Source organism: Macaca mulatta, chromosome 4 (genome assembly GCF_049350105.2).
Source record: "Macaca mulatta isolate MMU2019108-1 chromosome 4, T2T-MMU8v2.0, whole genome shotgun sequence".
In the NCBI taxonomy this organism is placed as follows: domain Eukaryota; kingdom Metazoa; phylum Chordata; class Mammalia; order Primates; family Cercopithecidae; genus Macaca; species Macaca mulatta.
In genome coordinates this window covers 5,646,278-5,666,086 of record NC_133409.1, presented here as the reverse complement: position 1 = coordinate 5,666,086, position 19,809 = coordinate 5,646,278, and the positions used below count along the sequence as shown (strand labels likewise).

At 47.1% G+C, this 19,809-nt stretch overlaps 1 protein-coding gene across 7 annotated transcripts in view; it reads right to left on the bottom strand.

Annotated features, from left to right (window-relative positions):
• The window catches only part of RPS6KA2 (ribosomal protein S6 kinase A2), a 452,599-nt gene that overhangs the window by 30,539 nt on the left and 402,251 nt on the right, over nucleotides 1–19,809 (bottom strand). For all 7 annotated transcript variants that reach the window (XM_015137669.3, XM_077999204.1, XM_015137670.3 and 4 more), the window contains 3 exons: nucleotides 15,913–16,015; nucleotides 7,596–7,726; nucleotides 5,761–5,886 (listed from right to left, as the gene is read on the bottom strand). In XM_015137669.3, the coding sequence (XP_014993155.1) occupies nucleotides 5,761–5,886; nucleotides 7,596–7,726; nucleotides 15,913–16,015 (360 nt within the window). The remainder of the gene's footprint in view (nucleotides 1–5,760; nucleotides 5,887–7,595; nucleotides 7,727–15,912; nucleotides 16,016–19,809) is intronic.

The window sequence follows — 19,809 nt, the reverse complement described above, 5'->3', positions numbered from 1 at the left end:
CTGTTCACAAGATGGATCGTCTGTCTGAAAAGGGGGGGACTCACAGCTGCAGACCTCAACCTGGGGTACGTATCATATAATTCAACTTATTATTTTTTTTTTTTTGGTCATGTCATGACTTTTCTCTTCTTCTTGGGAGCACACACAGCGTCCCTAGTGGCATGGCACTTCTTAGGGGTTCTATGGTGTTACTCAAGGTTTATGGTACTGCACTAAACAGGGTGAAAAATACGTGAGAACCACAAGATACCATTTTTTACGGCTATTCCCAATTCCCTGGATACACAGACTGCTCACATGGAGATGATGAGTGTCACAGGACATTTAAAGCGGATCCTTCCAACACCTGAGCTCACTACAGCAGCAATGGAAGGCCGCTGTGAAATTCTTACAGTAGTGCCGTATTCACCACAGTTAATTTGATGCAGCTATGATTTAATGCTGAATCTACGTTTGTTTACATTGATCTCAACTGCAAATGGCACCATGTATGGTCTATGCTGGAGCACACAAATTTTGATAAATTTTAAGTTTTTATAATACATCTGTGTATATTTTATAGTAGAAAATGATAAAAAGACTAGTATCTATGTATATTTTATGCATCCTGACATACCATTTTCTTAATGTTTTAAATATTTCTAGGCTATGTGGTTTGTCTGTGAGTTTCTTCAAATTGTAACAAATCTCCAAAAAATTTTCCAATATATTTACTGAAAGAAATCTGCATATGTGGATCCTCAAAATTCAACCTCGTGTTGTTCAAGGGCCAACTGTATACATTTACATATTCCTACATATTCCCCCACCAATATAATGCCAGGAATCTTTCCATTTATACAAATCAGCACTATCTAGAATATGTACCTAATTCCGTTAAGCAACAAAGACCTAAGAATAAAATAAAAACAAATAATTTCCTCTCTCAATTCTTATAAAGTGAACACAGCATCTTTGATGGAATAGGAATATTATTTTTCCTTTCAAATACACCTCTCCCCTCCCTTTTAATCCTCCTGGATCACGATTACCTCCAACACTTAATAGTTACTTCTATTTGAATCTTATTTTAAATGCAGGGTGCCCTAATGCGTGGACAGCTATGCAGCCATCTGTCATGGTATTTTGAAGCCCTGGACAACTGCATCGCCCACCACTAGTCTCCCTGGATTGGTTATAAAAACAAAGGCGTACTTTAGTTTTACATCAGATTACTTAGCTATTTTGTCCCAATAAAATGGTTCGTAGTTATTAGAAAGTAGGGCACATCTGTTCATCTATAATGTGCCTGATAAAAGGAAGAGGAAGCGCTGAGGGAACATAATTGCTTTTCTCATTCAACCATCAGAGCACTGGCTGGGGGCACTGGCAGAATGCGCTGCATCAAGTCCAGCCTGAAACGATGCTGTGCGTGTGAGAAGGAAGAGGGTCGGTGTCCTCCCGCCCGAGGCCAGACTGCCCCAGTGAAGGATCTTGGACATTCTATTGTTGTTTGCCAAAGTCGAGAGGGAGGGACAAGCCTGGGAATCCAGGTTGTCATTCAGCCCATGTTAATTGAGCCCCTGCTGTAAGCTGGGTACTGTGTTGGAGGTTGTGACAGCTCGAATCGGTACTAAAATTAGGACTAATTCGAGCTATCACTTCCCACAACCTTTAGCACAGTACCCAGCATACAGCAGGGACTCAAGTGAAAAATGCAGCTGAAAATAAATGCAAATCGAACAATCTTGTTGTTTGATTACTCGGGTAGACTGGTTTAAGTAGAACCTTAAATGTAGTTTACATGTTTCAGGGTAACTCTGGTAGCAAAATTAGAAACCTGCAAAAATGAAGAAGTAACTTAAAGCAAAATATAATGATATTCTAAGAATGTGAGAACTACTATGATTCCATATTCACTCTGAACCTCCATACCTGACCCTCACAGAGGTGAAGAGATGGCCCCATTCTCCTCTTAGAAGGGCCTGCACTTTAAGTCGTGGCCCAGTCACAGTGGGGTGGGGTGGGGTGGGGGCTGCCCTGCAGCACGTGGGGAACACTGAGCTGTTGGGCAATCATCATCCTGTTGCTAAAGGACTCACCAGAAACTCAAGGAAGAAGAAAAACTCCATCTCCATCTCCAAAATATCAGCCTCCTGGCCTTTATCTACATGACACTTGCCCTCACCCACAAGGATGCTGAGGCTGGGCTTCTCAACCTTTCGTTGGGGCAGCAGGTTGTAGGGGCTGTCCTGTGCACTGCAGGATGCTAACCAGCTTCCCTGACCCGTATTCACCAATGCCAGGAGCCCCTACCCAGCTGTAAAAACCAGAAAGTCCCCAGACATTGCCAGTGTCCGCTGGGGGCCACAGTCACCCCAAATGAATATGACTGCCCTGGGCAGAATCCATCAATTCTGGTCAATCTCCTCACTGTTTAGTAAAGATTGCTGCATTCCTCTTTCTGTCATTACTCGGTGGGGACATTTCTGGGTCATCCATGCCATTGAATGGGAGGATGCCCTGTCTGGCTCTGACAGGACTGCTTCTGAAGCAGACCCCGTTTTTATCCATGAGCCAGGGGTAGGTGGGCTTGTATATGGCTCAAGCGGCAATTGGGAGTGGTAAAGCTGGATTCTAGTGACAGTCTCGGCTGGACATCTGCTGAGCTGAGATCCAGCTCACGTATCAGACAACCAGCTGCCACATGCTTAGTTCTGGGTCATGTTAGAAGTCACTGAACTTTGCCGTTTCTTAGTCTGTCCGTCAATAGGTGGGAATGCTGCTTCTCATGAAACAGTCAGTGGATACAGACAAAGGCCGAAAGTATTTCAACTACATTCCACCTGGAAATGCTGAAAACAAAACCGCACAGTGCTCTGCACTGGTCAAAGCAGTTTTGGTAACAAGTGGGTCCATTCTAAATAACAAGCTCGTTGCACAGAAATGCCAACTTGTTCATCGTGGGAGGAAATCTAAACAACCATGTCTACCTACAGATAAATGAACTTATTGTCACCGCTCCCTTGGCCAGCTGAAACGTGCTTCTGAAATGGCTCTGGTCATAGGAGCCTTCTGGACCATGAGCCACATCTCTCTGAACAGTCCGGGGCTCTTCATGGGGCTGCACCTTCCCGTGCTTGGTTAATTTATGCATCTTCCAGACCACACATTATGACCCACTGTAGTCTCAGAAGGGACAAGGGAAATCCCTGTCATGTCCGCTGGCCAAATTTGTCCAGGGAACTTCAAGGTTTGTGAAAGAGAAACAGGAAGACCAGGCTCTTTCTTCTACCATCGGCCACAGCCATAGTGCCTGGCTTCTCGAGAGCTGTTGCTGAAACTCCACAGAGTTTGACCTCAACAAGATCTTTGAGGACTGAGGGACTGAGTTACAAGCCGTGTAACAAAGCTGAATTCAGACAGCATCTATATAAGAGCTGGATATGGGAATATTAGGAGAAAACACACCATCGCCTCGTCACTGGGGGATTTACTTGCAGAGGCACAAAACGGGGGCTGATCTGCCTCACAGTAGCGGGCTGTTTCTAGAAGGGCACTGTGGCTGCTGGGCTGACCAACCCACAGGCTTGTTTCTTTGAGCTCACTGGGAAGCAGTGATTGTTTCTGGGATTGCTGTCACCCAATAAACAACCTAAAGAAATTCTGTGAGCAATGACCAAGACAGAAAAAAATTCCAAGGAGCCCATGTAGGCTTACAAAGCATATGTGAAATATATTTCAAAATACAAGTGAAATTCTCTTGTCTAAGGCAGAATAGAGGTCTACTCTTCACCACTGGAACATCGGGACATAGGAACAGCACCTGGATACGCAAATGGTAGGTGCCCATCTAAGTTCTCCTTTAAAAAACTCTCCCAATGAGATGGAGGAGCAGGACAAACCAGCCTCAACAATCCAAATTCTAGAAACGCACGAAGCTTACATGCCCCCGGCTGCAGAGGCAACCACTTCATAACAAAACCTGTTTTTCTCCTGCTCTTCACACCACGGGTGGACATTCTACCATGACAGTAATGCTCACTGCAGTCTCCACCCAATTACAGTCCCGGGAACTGTAAATCATGATCTGTTTCCTTCCTTTCACCTTTCCTGGATGTGTTCAAGACTCTGGGCAGACTAAACACAGAGATGCTATCGGAGCAAATCACAAATGGATTATTTCTCTATATTTAAACTTTCTTTTTTGCTTGAGAAATTCCAGATAAATTTGTCAATAATCCATAAATTCTTGACCCAAACAAAATCAAGGGACCTGAGATTTTTTTCGGCTGGCGTCGTTTGTGACAGCAAAGCGTTTTCCCAGTGCAAGAAACATGGTAGACATTCCCAGTGAATATGCTTGAGGATCCCAGGCCATGCTTGAGGATCCACCCTTTTGAAATACCTGTTTTCACAAAATTTCAGTGGAGCTCTGGGCAAATGAGGATGGGATTGGGTCATTTCAACGTTGTCATTATTTTGAACAATCTTTTCAGCGTATAGAAGAATCACAGTTGGTGAAAATTACTCTTTTTACACTACTTGCTGGCTGGGCAAATGTTCTTTGAAGGGCAAGTGTAGCACCGTGTGCTACAGACGTGTCTGGGTAAGCAGGGCAGGTCCCAGTCACGATGGCAGCACAGGCTGGGACCTCGCTCTGCGACAGCCTGGGGTTCAGCTCCACTGGAAAGGGGCGGAGTTTCAAGTGTCTCTTGCTGTCTTTTAGAGAGGATGTACAATGTGTCTTTTTTTTCTTTTAAACATAAATTTGATTCTGATTTTAGCAGGAAGCTTTACCTTTAATCTACATTTTACTAACCAAAAATCTCTAGAAACTGGTATTCTGGATTGCCAGATCAAATATTTAAACAGCAACAATTACAGAAGCTAAAGTTACTATGTAGAGATTGCCAAATAGGGTTATAAAGAATTGTTTCTCTATACTGTTCTTGACGGTTGGCAGTAAAACCATTAACTCTCTGCCAAAGTTTGTTGTGAATAATACAAGCTTATTTATTTCTTTAAAGTATTTTCTTCCTTTCTCCCTCTTTTCTTTCCTTCCTTTCCTTGCCAAATCCTATACCTGTTCCCCAACTCTATTTTCTCAAAAGATTGGGGCCCCAAAACTTTTCTCTTGGTGTATGTCATACACAAAGCTACGAGAGGTGCTCAGTCCCTACGTGGTGGATATGACTGAAAATATTCCTGATTTGCAAAACTACCTTTTAATGGGTGACCGCATATCAAAGCAAACTGAACTCCATCATATCAGAGCTTGGAAAATGGCAAATAGAGAGAATGTTCACTCAGGCTCAGGTGTTCCTGCTGGAGTCACTGCACAGCTGAGCACACGAGCACATATGCCATGCTCCTATGCTCTGTGCTCCCACGTACCATACGTGCTCCCACGCGCTGCACTCACACAGGGCCCTGCTGTGCTCCTATGCTCCGTGCTTCCACGTACCATACGTGCTCCTATGCACTGCACTCACACAGGGCCCTGCTGTGCTCCTATGCTCCCTGCTCCCACGCGCTGCACTCACACAGGGCCCTGCTATGCTCCGTCCTCCCACGTACCATATGTGCTCCCATGCGCTGCACTCACACAGGGCCCTGCTGTGCTCCTATACTCTATGCTCTCATGTACCATACGTGTTCCCATGCGCTATACCCACACAGGGCCCTGCTATGCTCCTATGCTCCATGCTCCCACGTACCATATGTGCTCCCACGTGCTGCACTCACACAGGGCCCTGCGCACTCAGCAGCCTGCCTTACCTTCACAGCGTACTCTGTGTCAGTGGCTTTATGCACACATCGCTTGCACACTGAGTAGGAGCCCACCCCGATGTCCTCCTTGATCTCGTAGCCATCGGTGAAGTGGATGTTGTTCCCGTGTAACTGCTGCAGAGGGACCAAGAGAAGAAGAGCTGTTGGAACCCTCACATGAGGGGATGAGGCAGCTACACTCACACAGAATGTGGGGCGAAGAGAAGTGCCGACTGTGAACCCGAGTGTCTGGAGCCCAGGAGCTCAAGGGTCCCCCCCCCGCCCAAGGCTGCAGAGTTACTTAGTGATGTTCTCGACCTAAATCTCAACTTCTCTGATTCCTTGGGCTATGACTCTTAACTTTTAGACACCAGGCCATTCTGTGCCCACTGGCTGGTATGTTTCTTGCAAAGATCTGAGAGCAGGAGAATCTGAAAGTGAAAAGCAAGTGCTGGCAACTACTGGGTGTGTGGCTCCAATGCCTGTGTGCAGAGCAAGGCTCTGGATGGAAACATCTCATTGGAAATCTGACTCCATAGTGTCCAAGTCACAACCTGCTCTGACCTGCATACAGCAGCCGCACCCACCTGCTCTGAAAGCCACCCATGGCAGCCTGCTCTGTCACAACTTCCACTTTCCACACCTGTATTTCTCCAAAGGCCACAGGGAAGGAAATAGGATGGAAATCCAATGCCATCCAACTTACCCGGACTTAATTCTTAAATAAGTTTAATCATAATTAGAATTAAGTTTAATTAAGTTTAATCCCTTAGAATTCTCTGTATTCTGGTTACATTTATTAGGCGAGAAACTCATTATAAAAATATCACCTTCCAAAGACCTCCCAAAGATTACATTTCATCATGGGAAAATGATACCGACAAATTAAACTGCTATCCTAGGGTCCTGGCTGGACTCACACACAGTGAAGATGCTCGTCTCTGGCCATAGACACCAGAGTGACATTCTTCCCAGGGCTTTACCTTCCCTCTTTAAGACAAATGCCAGGTAGGGTAAGAGCAAGGGCTCAGTACACCATGGGAGACCACCACAGAGACCACTACAGGGACCACCATAGGAACCACCACAGGGACCATCATGGGAACCACCGCAGGGAACACCAGGGAGATCACCATGGGAACCATTACAGGGACTACCATGGGAACCACCATGGGGACCACCATGGGACAACCACAAGGACCATCATGGGAACCACCACGAGAGGCTACCACAGGGAGTACCAAGGGAACCACCACAGGGCCACCACAGGGAGACCACCATGGGCACCACCATGGGAGACCACCACAGAGACCACCACAGTGACCACCATGGGAACCACCATGAATACCACCTCAGGGACCACCATGAGAGACCACCACAGGGACCACCACGGAGACAACACAGGGACCACCATGGGAACCACCACAGGGACTACCAGGGAGATCACCATGGGGACCACCACAGGGGACCACCCCAGGGAACACCATGGGGACCACCACAGGGACCACCACAGGAGGCTACCATGGAGAGTATCAATGGGGACCGTCACAGGGACCACCATTGGAAACCACCATGGGGGCCCACGATGTGAGACCATCACAGGAACCACCATGAAGGAGCACCACATGAGATCATCATGGGGACCACCATGGGGGACCACCATGAGGGACCATCATGGCAGACACTCAGAACAATGGGAAGTGCGAGGGAAGAAGAATTGGTGATTAAAGTCCACCCATCCTAAGCACCCAACCCCCGGGTGACTGAGGTCACAGGGAACACCAGAGTCACCCATCATCCAAGTGCCCTCTTGCCCCCAACCCACTGCAGGCAAACACAGTTACCTGTACAATTGGATGAACTGCGACTTTGTGCAGATCTTGCTGTGAGGGCTCCTGGATCAGGCTTGAGGCCACAAAGCTGAATCCTCTAAACAGGTGATGAGCATTTGCACTCGGGGGGACACCAGGAGAGTCTGCAGGTGACAGGGGCAGAGTTCAGATGCCATGAAAGCTGGGTGACCCTGGGGTGAAGCGATAGTGTGTGTGCATGTGGTATGTGTATGCAATTCATGTGTGCATGTGTGTGTATGTGCGCGTGGTGTATGCCTGTGTTGGAGGAAAAGGTAAAACACACATGTAGAAATGCTGAACCAGATGAAACTACTTTCTTTTGGGTCGTGCTAATGATCTGATTTTTAAATGGCAAAAATACCCAGAACAAAAACTTTAGGATTATCATTGATGGCATCTTTTAGTTTGCTAACTTCTGGATTTACTCTATATTCTTGACCACAGTCCTCCACCCCTCCCCACTCCAGACTCAATTAAGAAGGCACCAATGACCTCAGGATGGAATTGTCAGTGAACATGAATCCTATATCCTTAGCATCTGGTCTCTAGGTTCCACAGGTCCCACCCTGTGCCCACAGCTGCATAACTGCGTGTGTGCTGTGCACGTGCTCTGCTCTTCAAGGACATTTGGACATTGTTGCTCCTGTCCACAGCAAGGCAGAGTACAAAAGGAGGAATTCCCTTCCATTAAGATTTTTCTGATCTCTGTAAGATCCGTGTTCAAAAGCATGACTGCCATGAGACTGATCCCATTTCAAGTTTATCATTAAGAAAAACAAAAGGATAAATGCCTCATGGGGAAAAAAAATCTGCATCATACATAACAGATGAGAGGCTAAACTCTCTATTGCCCAAAAGCTCCCAGAGATCAATGAGAAAAGAGCAAAATACTCAAAGGAAGGAATTCTGACAGCTACCATAGGCATGAAAAGATGCCCAATCTCTCTAAGGAGTGAGCATACACATATTTAAATAGGATAACACTTTTGCCTAATGCATTAACAAAAATGAAAGAAATCAATCGCATCTGGGTTTGGCTAGGGGGTGGACACTCTTATAATTGTAGGAGGGAGCATAACTGGCATAATCTTTTGGAACGTCAAGGTAACTTTTAAAGCTAACTTTAAAATTTGCATGTCCTCTGAAGACAACTTTACATCTAGGAATTTATCCTACAGAATTACTTTCAAAAGTGCACAGTAATAACAAATTGTAGAGGACACAAACAAATGGAAAAACAGCACATGCTCATATATCAGAAAAATTAATATCATTAAAATGAACATATCACCCAAAGCAATCTACAGATTCAATGCAATCTCTATCAAAAAACCAATGTCATTTTTCATAGAATTAGAAAAAACAATACTAAAGTTAACATGGAACCAACAAAGAGCCTGAATAGCCAAAGCACTTTTAAGCAAAAGGAACAAAGCTAGAACTAGAAGCATCACATTACCTGACTTCAATTATATCACAAGGATATAGTAACCAAAATAACATGGTACTGGTATAAAAATAGACACACAGATTAATGGAACAGGATAGAAAACCCAGAAATAAAGCCACAAAGTTGACAAAAACTTTGTGGGGAAAGGACACTCTTTTCAATAAATGATACTGGGAAAATTAGTTTGTCATAAGCAAAAGAATGAAATTGGACCCCTATGTCTCACCATATACAAAAATCAACTAAGAGATTAAAGACTTAAGTGACGAAAGACCTGAAACAATGAAAATACTAGAAGAAATCCTAGGGAAAACTCTTTTGGACATGGGTCTAGGCAAATACTTCAAAAGTCTTTTCAGGGCCAGGCGTGGTGGCTCACACCTGTAGTCCCAGCACTTTGGGAGGCTGAGGTGGGCAGATCACAAGGTCAGGAGTTCAAGATCAGTCTGGCCAACATAGTGAAACCCTGTCTCTACTAAAAATATTTTAAAAAATCAGCCAGGTGTGGTGGTGTGTGCCTGTAATCCCAGCTACTCGGGAGGCTGAGGCAGGAAAATTGTGTGAACCCGGGAGGTGGAGGTTGCAGTGAGCTGAGATCGTGCCACTGCACTCCAGCCTAGGTGACAGAATGAGACTCCAGAGACTCCATCTCAAAAAAAAAAAAAAAAAAAAAAAGAAAGAAAGAAAAAGAAAAAGTCTTTTAAGACCAGCATAAGAAATCAACAGAATGAACAAACAACCTGCAGAATGGGAGAAAATATTTGCAAAGTATGCAACTGACAGGGGAGTAATATCTAGAATTTACAAGGAACTCAAACAACTCAACAACAACAACAAAATAAATAACTCCATTAAAAATTGACCAGAGGACATCAATAGACATTTTTCAAAAGAAGATATACAGAGGGCCAGTGGCCAAACAGCGTATAAAAAATGCTGAAGATCACTAATCATCAGAGAAATACAAATGAAAACCACAATGAGATATCACTTTATATCAGTCAGAATGGTTATTACTAAAAAGTCAAAAAAAATAACAGACGTGGGTGAGGATGTGGAGAAAGGTGGTGGGAATATAAATTAGGACAACCTCCATGAAAAACCGGTATGGAGATGTCTCAAAGAACTAAATGGAACTCCATTCGATGCAGCAATGTCACTGCTGGGCATTGCCCAAAGGAAAAGAAATCACTGTCTCAGAAAGACACCCGCACTTGCAAGCTTACTGTAGCACTACTCACAATCACAAAGTCATGGAATCAACCTAAGTGTCCATCAATAGGTGATTGGATAAAGAAAATGTGGTACATATACACAATGGAATACTATTTAGTCATAAAAAAGAATGAAGCCATGTCTTTTGCAGCAACATGGATGGAAATGGAGGCCATTATTTTAAGTGAAACAGCTCAAACACAGAAAGTCAAACATCGCATGTTCTCACTCATAAGTGGGTGCTAAATAATGTCTGCACGTGGACGTCGAGCGTGGAGGGATAGAGAATGGAGACGTGGAAGGGTGGGAGAAGGTGAGGGATGAGAAATTACTTAATGGGTACAATGAACACTCCTCAGGTGATGGTTACACCAAAAGCCCAGCCCTCACCACTATGCACTTTACCCATGAACAAAACTACATCCGTACCTCTGACATTTACATAAATAAAAAATAAAATGGGCTGGGCATGGTGGCTCACACCTGTAATTGCAGCACTTTGAGAGGCTGAGGTGGGCGGATCACAAGGTCAAGACCAGCCTGACCAACACGGTGAAGCCCTGTCTCTACTAAAAATACAAAAATTAGTCGGGCATGATGTCAGGTGCCTGTAATCCCAGCTACTCAGGAGGCTGAGGCAGGAGAATTGCTTGAACCTGGGAGGTGGAGGTTGCGGTGAGCCGAGACTAAGCCACGCCACTCCAGCCTGGGCGACAGAGTGAGACTCTGTCTCAAAACAAAACAAAACAAAATAAAACAAAAAAGCAAACAAAGAAATCCCAAAGTAGTTAGACATAAATGTAGAAAAAGTCTGTTTCAGTGATACATGTTACAGAAAAGAAAAAGGAGACACTAAATACTCCTCACTAAAATAATCATGGTCATGCTCAACAGTGGCCCATCTGTATCAGTATGCTTTGTAATGATTGCTGTGTGAGTCCTGCCAGTGAGACCAGGGCCATCAGAACGAGCTACAGCTGCATGGACTGACAGAGACATGGCTTCCTAATCGTTTGTCAAATTCAAAAAAGCAAATAGCTGTTGAACAATATGAAGAACCCAAACATTATTTTAAAAATTAAATATATATTAATATATATATAAAATAGAATAGGATAACAGAATAGATTAATATATTAAAATAGAATATATATTACATTAAAATAGAATACTATATTATATAATACGTATATTTATAATATATGAAAATACAATATGTAATTTTTCCTGAAAACACACATATGTAGAAATTTAAACATTCTTATTTATATATCTTTTAAGACTCCATGTACGTATAGGTGTGTATTTGTATACTCTAGAATTCTCTACCTGCAGGCCTTTGCCTCTTTGCACTTTTAGTTGCTGTACTTTGAAAGGAAAAAAGTGCACCTAGTTCTGTTTTATCTCCTCACGGTGCGGCAGGTGTGTGGGGCTGGGAGGCAGCTGCAGAGAACATGTTTTTTGTTTCTTAGCATCATATTTTGAGGCAACAGTTATGAGGGCAGCTGCTCCAAAGCCCAGGAGCCAGGCCCCAAGTCATGTGGGCCTCTGGTGCCAGTGGGGGTGAGGCCGTGGGCAGACAGATGACCCAGCACCACACTGGTGCTTTTCCTGGGATAAGAAGCTTCATGGACCCGCACTCACCTTCAGTGTCCTGAACCAAGAGGCAGTCAGAGCCAGGTGTCGGCCCTCAAAGGGGCCAACAAAGGGGCCTTCACAGTCACCCCTGGTAGGTGCCCACACGACCCCTGGACTAAAGTGACCAGAGTTGGCTGTGTTTGGAAATAAACGCACCAGACTAGCAAAGCGTCATTAAAAAACCGAAGGCACACTGAGTGGTTTTTTGAAACTGAAATTCTGTAGTGCGACCCGGCAGAGAAGCTCTGAGTGGCTCTGCTTCCCATTACATGGAGCAGCTGGAGGAGGAGGTGCTCCTGCTATGCCGGGTTTGCTCTCTGCACAAAGTCTGGCTTTGAGGTCTGCCTCCTCCCAAAGATGCCCTGAGCTACCATGGGCCGCAGATTCTCCCCCAGAAAAATGAAATACACACGGCTACATCATGGTTTAAGAAATCTTCAAACCTGGAGGCACTTTAATGTCCTCCCTTAGGGACTTAGACTCAGAGTTTGAGCTTATTCTAGGGAATCCGCGGGAGCCACAAGAGTGTGAAGTGCTGGGCAAGGATTGGGAGTTTAATTTACAGCCTGTGGAGGAGTGTGTGCGGGGTGGGGGCACAGGCCACGTTAACTTGACAGATACAGTTTCATTGGTGAATGGAAAATCTGTAATTCCAGCAAGCAATGTCTTCTAACCAACCAAGAGGCATGGAAGACACAGCCACAACCTTCCGTGGCCAGAGAACTTATGCCTCTCCCCACATAGACCAAGGAGAGCCTGTGGAAAGGGTAAGAGTAACAGCAATCTACTGAAGGCCAAGTGGGTCTTCACTGAAAGTTAAGAGGCTGACATTTGGTCGTTGTGGCTAGCTAGTAAGGAAATGATAGGTGGCCTAAATAGAATTTAAGTACTTTATAATCACCTGAGGGATGCTGATTTTCAGCACAGTATTTAAGAAGAGCAAAAATGTGAGTTAGATAAAAGGAGATATAGAATTACAATAATTACAAATAACCTCTCATGGTCCTGTAGATATTTCCTGATGTGTGGAGTCTGCCTGATCAGTTTTAAATCTTAGATTGGCATCTCCGGCTAAGTGGCATGCTTCAATGGGCAGTCAGCGTGTGATCAGGGAATAGAAACCAGCTTGAGCACTGGCTGAAGTTTAAGAAAAGACAAAAAGCCTAACTACAAGAAATTCCCACTGTGTGTCCAGTAAAGGATTTGTAGCTTATCCACTGCTTCAGAGTCACATTTCTACAGCTGCTCATTCACCCAGCCATGTGCTCAGCTCACATGCTTAGAAAATCCTACCCTCCTATACAAATCAGAATGAGTTTAATGTGTCTTTAGCACGTCAATTACTACCTACCTCAAAGGCAAACGGTGGTGGGATAAATTCAGTGAAACTGATTGGAGAACTAGAAACACTAAGGAATAAAAAAGCCAATTCTGAATAGCATTGGAGTACAATGTGTGTAATTATGTTTTCCTCAGGCTATTGTTAAAATAAAATGGAATTCTCTAGATGCTCAAAAAAAGCTTCTGCTTCCACTGGCCAACTAGGTTGAGGTTTAAATTCTTCACGGATAATATAAAAGGCATGTTCATGTGAATATCAGAGTTGACTGTACTAACATTTTCTTACCAAGCAGCACATAGACTTTCTTTCCACATTTTAAACACACAGCCCCACACGGGAGCACCTCCCGAAGACGTGTGTGCATTCTGTTAGGGACCATATGGTCCTTGTGGACTCAGGGACAATGATCTCGTGGTCAGACCTAATTTCCTCTGAGCTCCTCTTACATTCAGGTCAACAATAGGTTGAGAAATATCATGACTTGCTTGGATGACCTGTGGGCAGAGTCAGGATGGAATCCCCAAATCCTGCCCCCTCTTTTCAAACTCAGAAACTGAAAAGTAATCCTGTTCTGTGAACTGGGTTAATTTTGTCAATGGGAAGGACCAACCCCAACGCACAAATACTTTCTAAGGAAGCTGAGAATGGGGTGAGGTGAAAATCCCACAATCACTTATTGGAGAGAGCAGACCCAGAAATGTTTTCCAAGGCAGCCTCATTACATCATGAATCAGTGATGAACCAAAGCTGCAATGACAGTTTTAATTCTACCTGGGGACTGCAGGAGGACCCAAAAGAAGTAATTGAACAGTCAGTGGCATGACTCCCTAGTTAACAGTGCCCGGAATCAGCTTTCTTCCTGTTCTTGGTACCAATGTAGCCTGGGTCAGGACCTGGCCTAGGCCCATCAAAAGTCCCACTAAAAGCCCCACGACCCTCCCTATCTGCACAGGCTCACACCCACCTCAATGTACTCATCTGGGTATGGGAAACAGGGATTTCATCAACAGCCTGAATCTGGAGGAACAAAGTGGATTCTCTAACTTCATCTACTTGACATTTTGTGGTTGACCATCTATTTGCTTCCTGATTATCTTTTAAAAAATGAGAAAATTTCAGATTCAAAAGCAGTGAGAAAAAATACAGCAAATCCCTGTAGATCCAAAATGCAGCCTGGTCACCAGCTCTCTCAGGACTTGTCCTGCTTATGTCTACAGAAGGAGCTTGTGGATGGTTTTGTACATAACCAGCATACTGTTAGTGTTGTGGACTGAATTATGTCCTTCCCAAGTTCAAATGTTAAGGCCCTACCCCCCAGTGTAATTGTATGTGGAGACAAGACCTTGATATGGTTTGGCTCTGTGTCCCCACCCAAATCTCAGGCTCTGTGTCCCTACCCAAATCTCATCTTGTAGCCTCCATAATTCCCATGTGTTTGTGGGAGAGACCCGGCGGGAGATGACTGAATCATGGAGGCGGGTCTTTCCTGTGCTGTTCTCATGATAGTGAATGAGTCTCATGAGATCTGAAGGTTTTAAAAAGGGGAGTTTCCCTGCACAAGCTCTCTTTGCCTGCTGCCATCCATATAATATGGGGCTTGCTCCTCCTTGCCTTCCGCCATGTTTGTGAGGCTTCCTCAGCCCTGTGGATTCATTAAACTTCTTTCTTTTGTAAATTGCCCAGTCTCAGGTATGTCTTTATCAGCAGTGTGAAAACAGACTAATATAGCCCTTTAAGAGAATAACTGAAGTTAACTGAGGATAAAAGTGTGGGGCCCTAATCCAAGAGGACTAGTGTCCTTATAAGAAGACAGAGAGACACCAGAGATCAATCTTGCTGTCTTTGCACACACAGAATAAAGGCCATGTGGGGACACAGCAAGAAGGCAGCCGTCTGCAAGTCAAGGCGAGAGCCCTCACCAGGAACCAACCCTGTTGGTATCTTGAACTTGGACTTCCAGCCTCCAGACTGTGAGAAAATAAATGACTGTTGTTTAAACCACCCAGTCTATAGTATTTTGTTATGACAGTGCTATCAGACCAGGATAATTACCATATAAAAAAGCAAACTTTAATTCATTAATATCCCAAAAAAGATAACTTTTAAAGGGAGCTGACGAGTTCTGATGAAATTTGCTAGACCCCAAGAGTAATTTCAGACACACCAGGAGACCAAATTTATGCATCCATTTGCTACGCTATTTAGTAGCTGATACAACTTTTCAAATGGGTTTCTGTTTTTTGCATGAATAATATCTATAGCTCACAAATCTACACACATAACTGACAGCCTTCCCTCTCTGTAAATGCACTTTTAATTGAAAGAGGGATTTTAATTGCCTCCAGTTTCTCTTCTTGCTCTTGCTGTGTGTCTCTCTGACACAGGAAGTAACTGGACTGGTGACTTGCAATAAGAGAATCCATAGGACACCTTCATCATTTCCAAGGTGGAGGTTGCGTAGGGAACAACAGAGAATTGGGGCTATCACTTATCTCTTTATCACTGAGCAGAGAAAACAACAACAAAAAAAAAACCAAACAGAATGGACAGTTATTTTCCATGAAAACAATTCTTAAGCATGGGAATCTCTTGTTCCTAGATATCAGTCCCTAAGGGGTAAGGTGGGAGAAGCCACCGACAGAGGGAACCACTGTGGCACACACCTGTGGGCGTCCGTGCTGTGAACTCGGGGTCAAAGTGGAAGGTGTCCTCAGGCCTGCCCACTGCTGGTTTGAATGGTGGCTTGATCTCCTTCCGGAACAGCTTCTATTAATACAAGGAAAGCAAGACAGGGCACTGAGAATGCACAGACAACGCCACAGAACACTGGGGACAGAGAAACCTGCTGTGGGGAGGGAAGGACATTCTTATCACAGACTGCATCGGCCTTGTGGATTACAAGGGATTTCTAAATACTCTGAAATATAGATGACATATAAAATATATGAATATGTGCAGTATTATAGATAATATAGCATAAATAATAACTATGTATTATAGAAAGATATCAAAAAGGCATAGTTTGAGGTATGAGGGTTTGGGGACATGCCAAGTGTTCTTCATTTTAGGGCAATAGTTTTCTAGTTTCTTCTTGGTAGTAGAATCTTTTTTTTCAGGTAAAATCATAGAGGACAGCCACCACTTGCCCCCACTGGGGACGGCAGTGAAGAGGCTGTGTGGCTCTCTCCTCCCTGCCCTGGGACTTTGGGGCTAGCACCATGGAACTTCAGCTCTGCGGGACAATGTAACAACGGCCGACCCAGATCCACCCCAGGGTGCTCTCTCGCCAGTGTCTCAGGGCCTGCGCTCTGGGGGCCTTGGCACCTCTGCCAGAAACCTGCCTTGGGTGTCAGAATGAGGGTGCCCAGCCTCCTCGACAGGAGGACGCCTGCATCTTCAGAGAACCAGCCCTACCCACGGCCCCCTCTGGGCCCAAACTTATTTCCCAAACAGGACCTTGGACAGAAGGCACAGAAAGTCCACAGCCCTCCGTGCTCCGGTCTCAGAGCTGCCGGCCTGACAAAGCTTTCCAAAGCTGAGATGTGTTGTTTCCAATCCTCTAGGGCAACAACACATTCTATTGGGATAATTCAATGTAAGGAAACAACGCACAGGTATCTGGAACCTGGCGTGGTCCTCAGGTGGGTGATGCTGTAGGTGGTGCTTAGACAGAGGGAACTGGGGGAGCCCAGTGCTGAGAGAAGTGGGGAGGGGGAGGGGCACTGGAGGGAGGGCTGGGGCCTGGGGCCTGACCAGAAGGCTGAGCTGGGCAGATTCAGTAGAGGACGCTGAGTTTAGTCAAATCACCCTGATGACAGAAGGCACAGGCCATGCTAGTGTGCCGAGGGGCCAGCCTGGTAGTTAGTAGGGCAGCGGCAGGGCAGGGCCAGGCTGGGTCTTGCCCCTACTGAGCACGGGGTTTCCTTAATCCTGCCTGGCGAGGGTCCCCGCGGCGTTCGCGGAAAACATCCAGCCTGGGGTCCTCTCCTGGGCAGTTGTGCGTGACCTTCTGGAGTCAGGGACCCTCATGGCCACGCAGCTCTGGAAAATGGACATAGTGACTCCAGCTGAAACCTGTTCTACATCTCTCAAGGACACTGGAAAGCAAATTTCAACACCTCCTCCGATGAGGCCCAACGGGAAGGGAGAGGAGGGAGGAGGGAGGAGGGCATCTGACGTCTGGGTCCCACCTGGGGCACACCCTGCTCTGCTTATCCGGGAGCACCTGGGTCAGAGTCCAGGTCAGCAACCAGGACCCACAGCTACTGCAGGAGGGCCAGGTGCCAACGGACGCCCCCGAGCTCCCACGGGGGCTTATCAGGCAGCAGGATGTGCCCTGATTTACAAGAGCTCAGGGCGTGCACACGGGAGCCATCAGAGGAGAAACAGGATTGAATTCAGCCCCGAATTATTTGGCCATTTCCTGCCCTGGGTGCATAGTTTCCATCAGGCACTGAGTTACTCTTCAAGCCATTTTCAGAAATGGAAAGGTGCTCCTTTCCGCAGTGAGGCACAGGACAGGCGGGATAATCTCCCTGGACGCACGCGCTCGCCCGAGGAAGTCTCTTGAGCGGGCACGTCCAGGCCATCGGGTGCCACGAACAGGCCGGTGCAGCTCGTTCGCTACCCAGAGAGTCCTGAGAGCCGGGCTATTAAGAATCCTGCTGAAGTCAAAATCACATGCTCCCTCTGTGTGAGAGCGAGTGAGGGTGAGAGATGGAGAGAGAGAGACAGGGAGAGAGGGGGAGAGAGAGAGGGGGCGGGGGAGAAAGAGATGGAGTGGGGAGGAGGGGGGAGAGAGGGAGGGGGAGGGGGATAAGAAAGAGAGGGAGATGGAGAGAGAGAGACAGGGAGAGAGGGGGAGAGAGAGAGGGGGCGGGGGAGAAAGAGATGGAGTGGGGAGGAGGGGGGAGAGAGGGAGGGGGAGGGGGATAAGAAAGAGAGGGAGATGGAGAGAGAGAGACAGGGAGAGAGGGGGAGAGAGAGAGGGGGCGGGGGAGAAAGAGATGGAGTGGGGAGGAGGGGGGAGAGAGGGAGGGGGAGGGGGATAAGAAAGAGAGGGAGATGGAGAGAGAGAGACAGGGAGAGAGGGGGAGAGAGAGAGGGGGCGGGGGAGAAAGAGATGGAGTGGGGAGGAGGGGGGAGAGAGGGAGGGGGAGGGGGATAAGAAAGAGAGGGAGATGGAGAGAGAGAGAGACAGGGAGAGAGGGAGAGAGAGCGGGGGTGGGGAGGAAGAGATGGAGTGGGGAGGAGGGGAGAGAGAGGGAGGGGGAGGGAGGTAAGAAAGAGAGGGAGATGGAGAGAGAGAGAGACAGGGAGAGAGGGGGAGAGAGAGCGGGGGTGGGGAGGAAGAGATGGAGTGGGGAGGAGGGGAGAGAGAGGGAGGGGGAGGGAGGTAAGAAAGAGAGGGAGATGGAGAGAGAGAGAGACAGGGAGAGAGGGAGAGAGAGCGGGGGTGGGGAGGAAGAGATGGAGTGGGGAGGAGGGGAGAGAGAGGGAGGGGGAGGGAGGTAAGAAAGAGAGGGAGATGGAGAGAGAGAGACAGGGAGAGAGGGGGAGAGAGAGAGGGGGCGGGGGAGAAAGAGATGGAGTGGGGAGGAGGGGGGAGAGAGGGAGGGGGAGGGGGATAAGAAAGAGAGGGAGATGGAGAGAGAGAGACAGGGAGAGAGGGGGAGAGAGAGAGGGGGCGGGGGAGAAAGAGATGGAGTGGGGAGGAGGGGGGAGAGAGGGAGGGGGAGGGGGATAAGAAAGAGAGGGAGATGGAGAGAGAGAGAGACAGGGAGAGAGGGAGAGAGAGCGGGGGTGGGGAGGAAGAGATGGAGTGGGGAGGAGGGGAGAGAGAGGGAGGGGGAGGGAGGTAAGAAAGAGAGGGAGATGGAGAGAGAGAGAGACAGGGAGAGAGGGGGAGAGAGAGCGGGGGTGGGGAGGAAGAGATGGAGTGGGGAGGAGGGGAGAGAGAGGGAGGGGGAGGGAGGTAAGAAAGAGAGGGAGATGGAGAGAGAGAGAGACAGGGAGAGAGGGGGAGAGAGAGAGGGGGCAGGGGAGAAAGAGATGGAGTGGGGAGGAGGGGAGAGAGAGGGAGGGGGAGGGAGGTAAGAAAGAGAGGGAGATGGAGAGAGAGAGAGAGACAGGGAGAGAGGGAGAGAGAGCGGGGGTGGGGGAGAAAGAGATGGAGTGGGGAGGAGGGGAGAGAGAGGGAGGGGGAGGGAGGTAAGAAAGAGAGGGAGATGGAGAGAGAGAGAGACAGGGAGAGAGGGGGAGAGAGAGAGGGGGCGGGGGAGAAAGAGACGGAGTGGGGAGGAGGGGGGAGAGAGGGAGGGGGAGGGGGATAAGAAAGAGAGGGAAATGGAGAGAGAGAGAGACAGGGAGAGAGGGAGAGAGAGCGGGGGTGGGGAGGAAGAGATGGAGTGGGGAGGAGGGGAGAGAGAGGGAGGGGGAGGGAGGTAAGAAAGAGAGGGAGATGGAGAGAGAGAGAGACAGGGAGAGAGGGAGAGAGAGCGGGGGTGGGGGAGAAAGAGATGGAGTGGGGAGGAGGGGAGAGGGAGGGGGAGGGAGGTAAG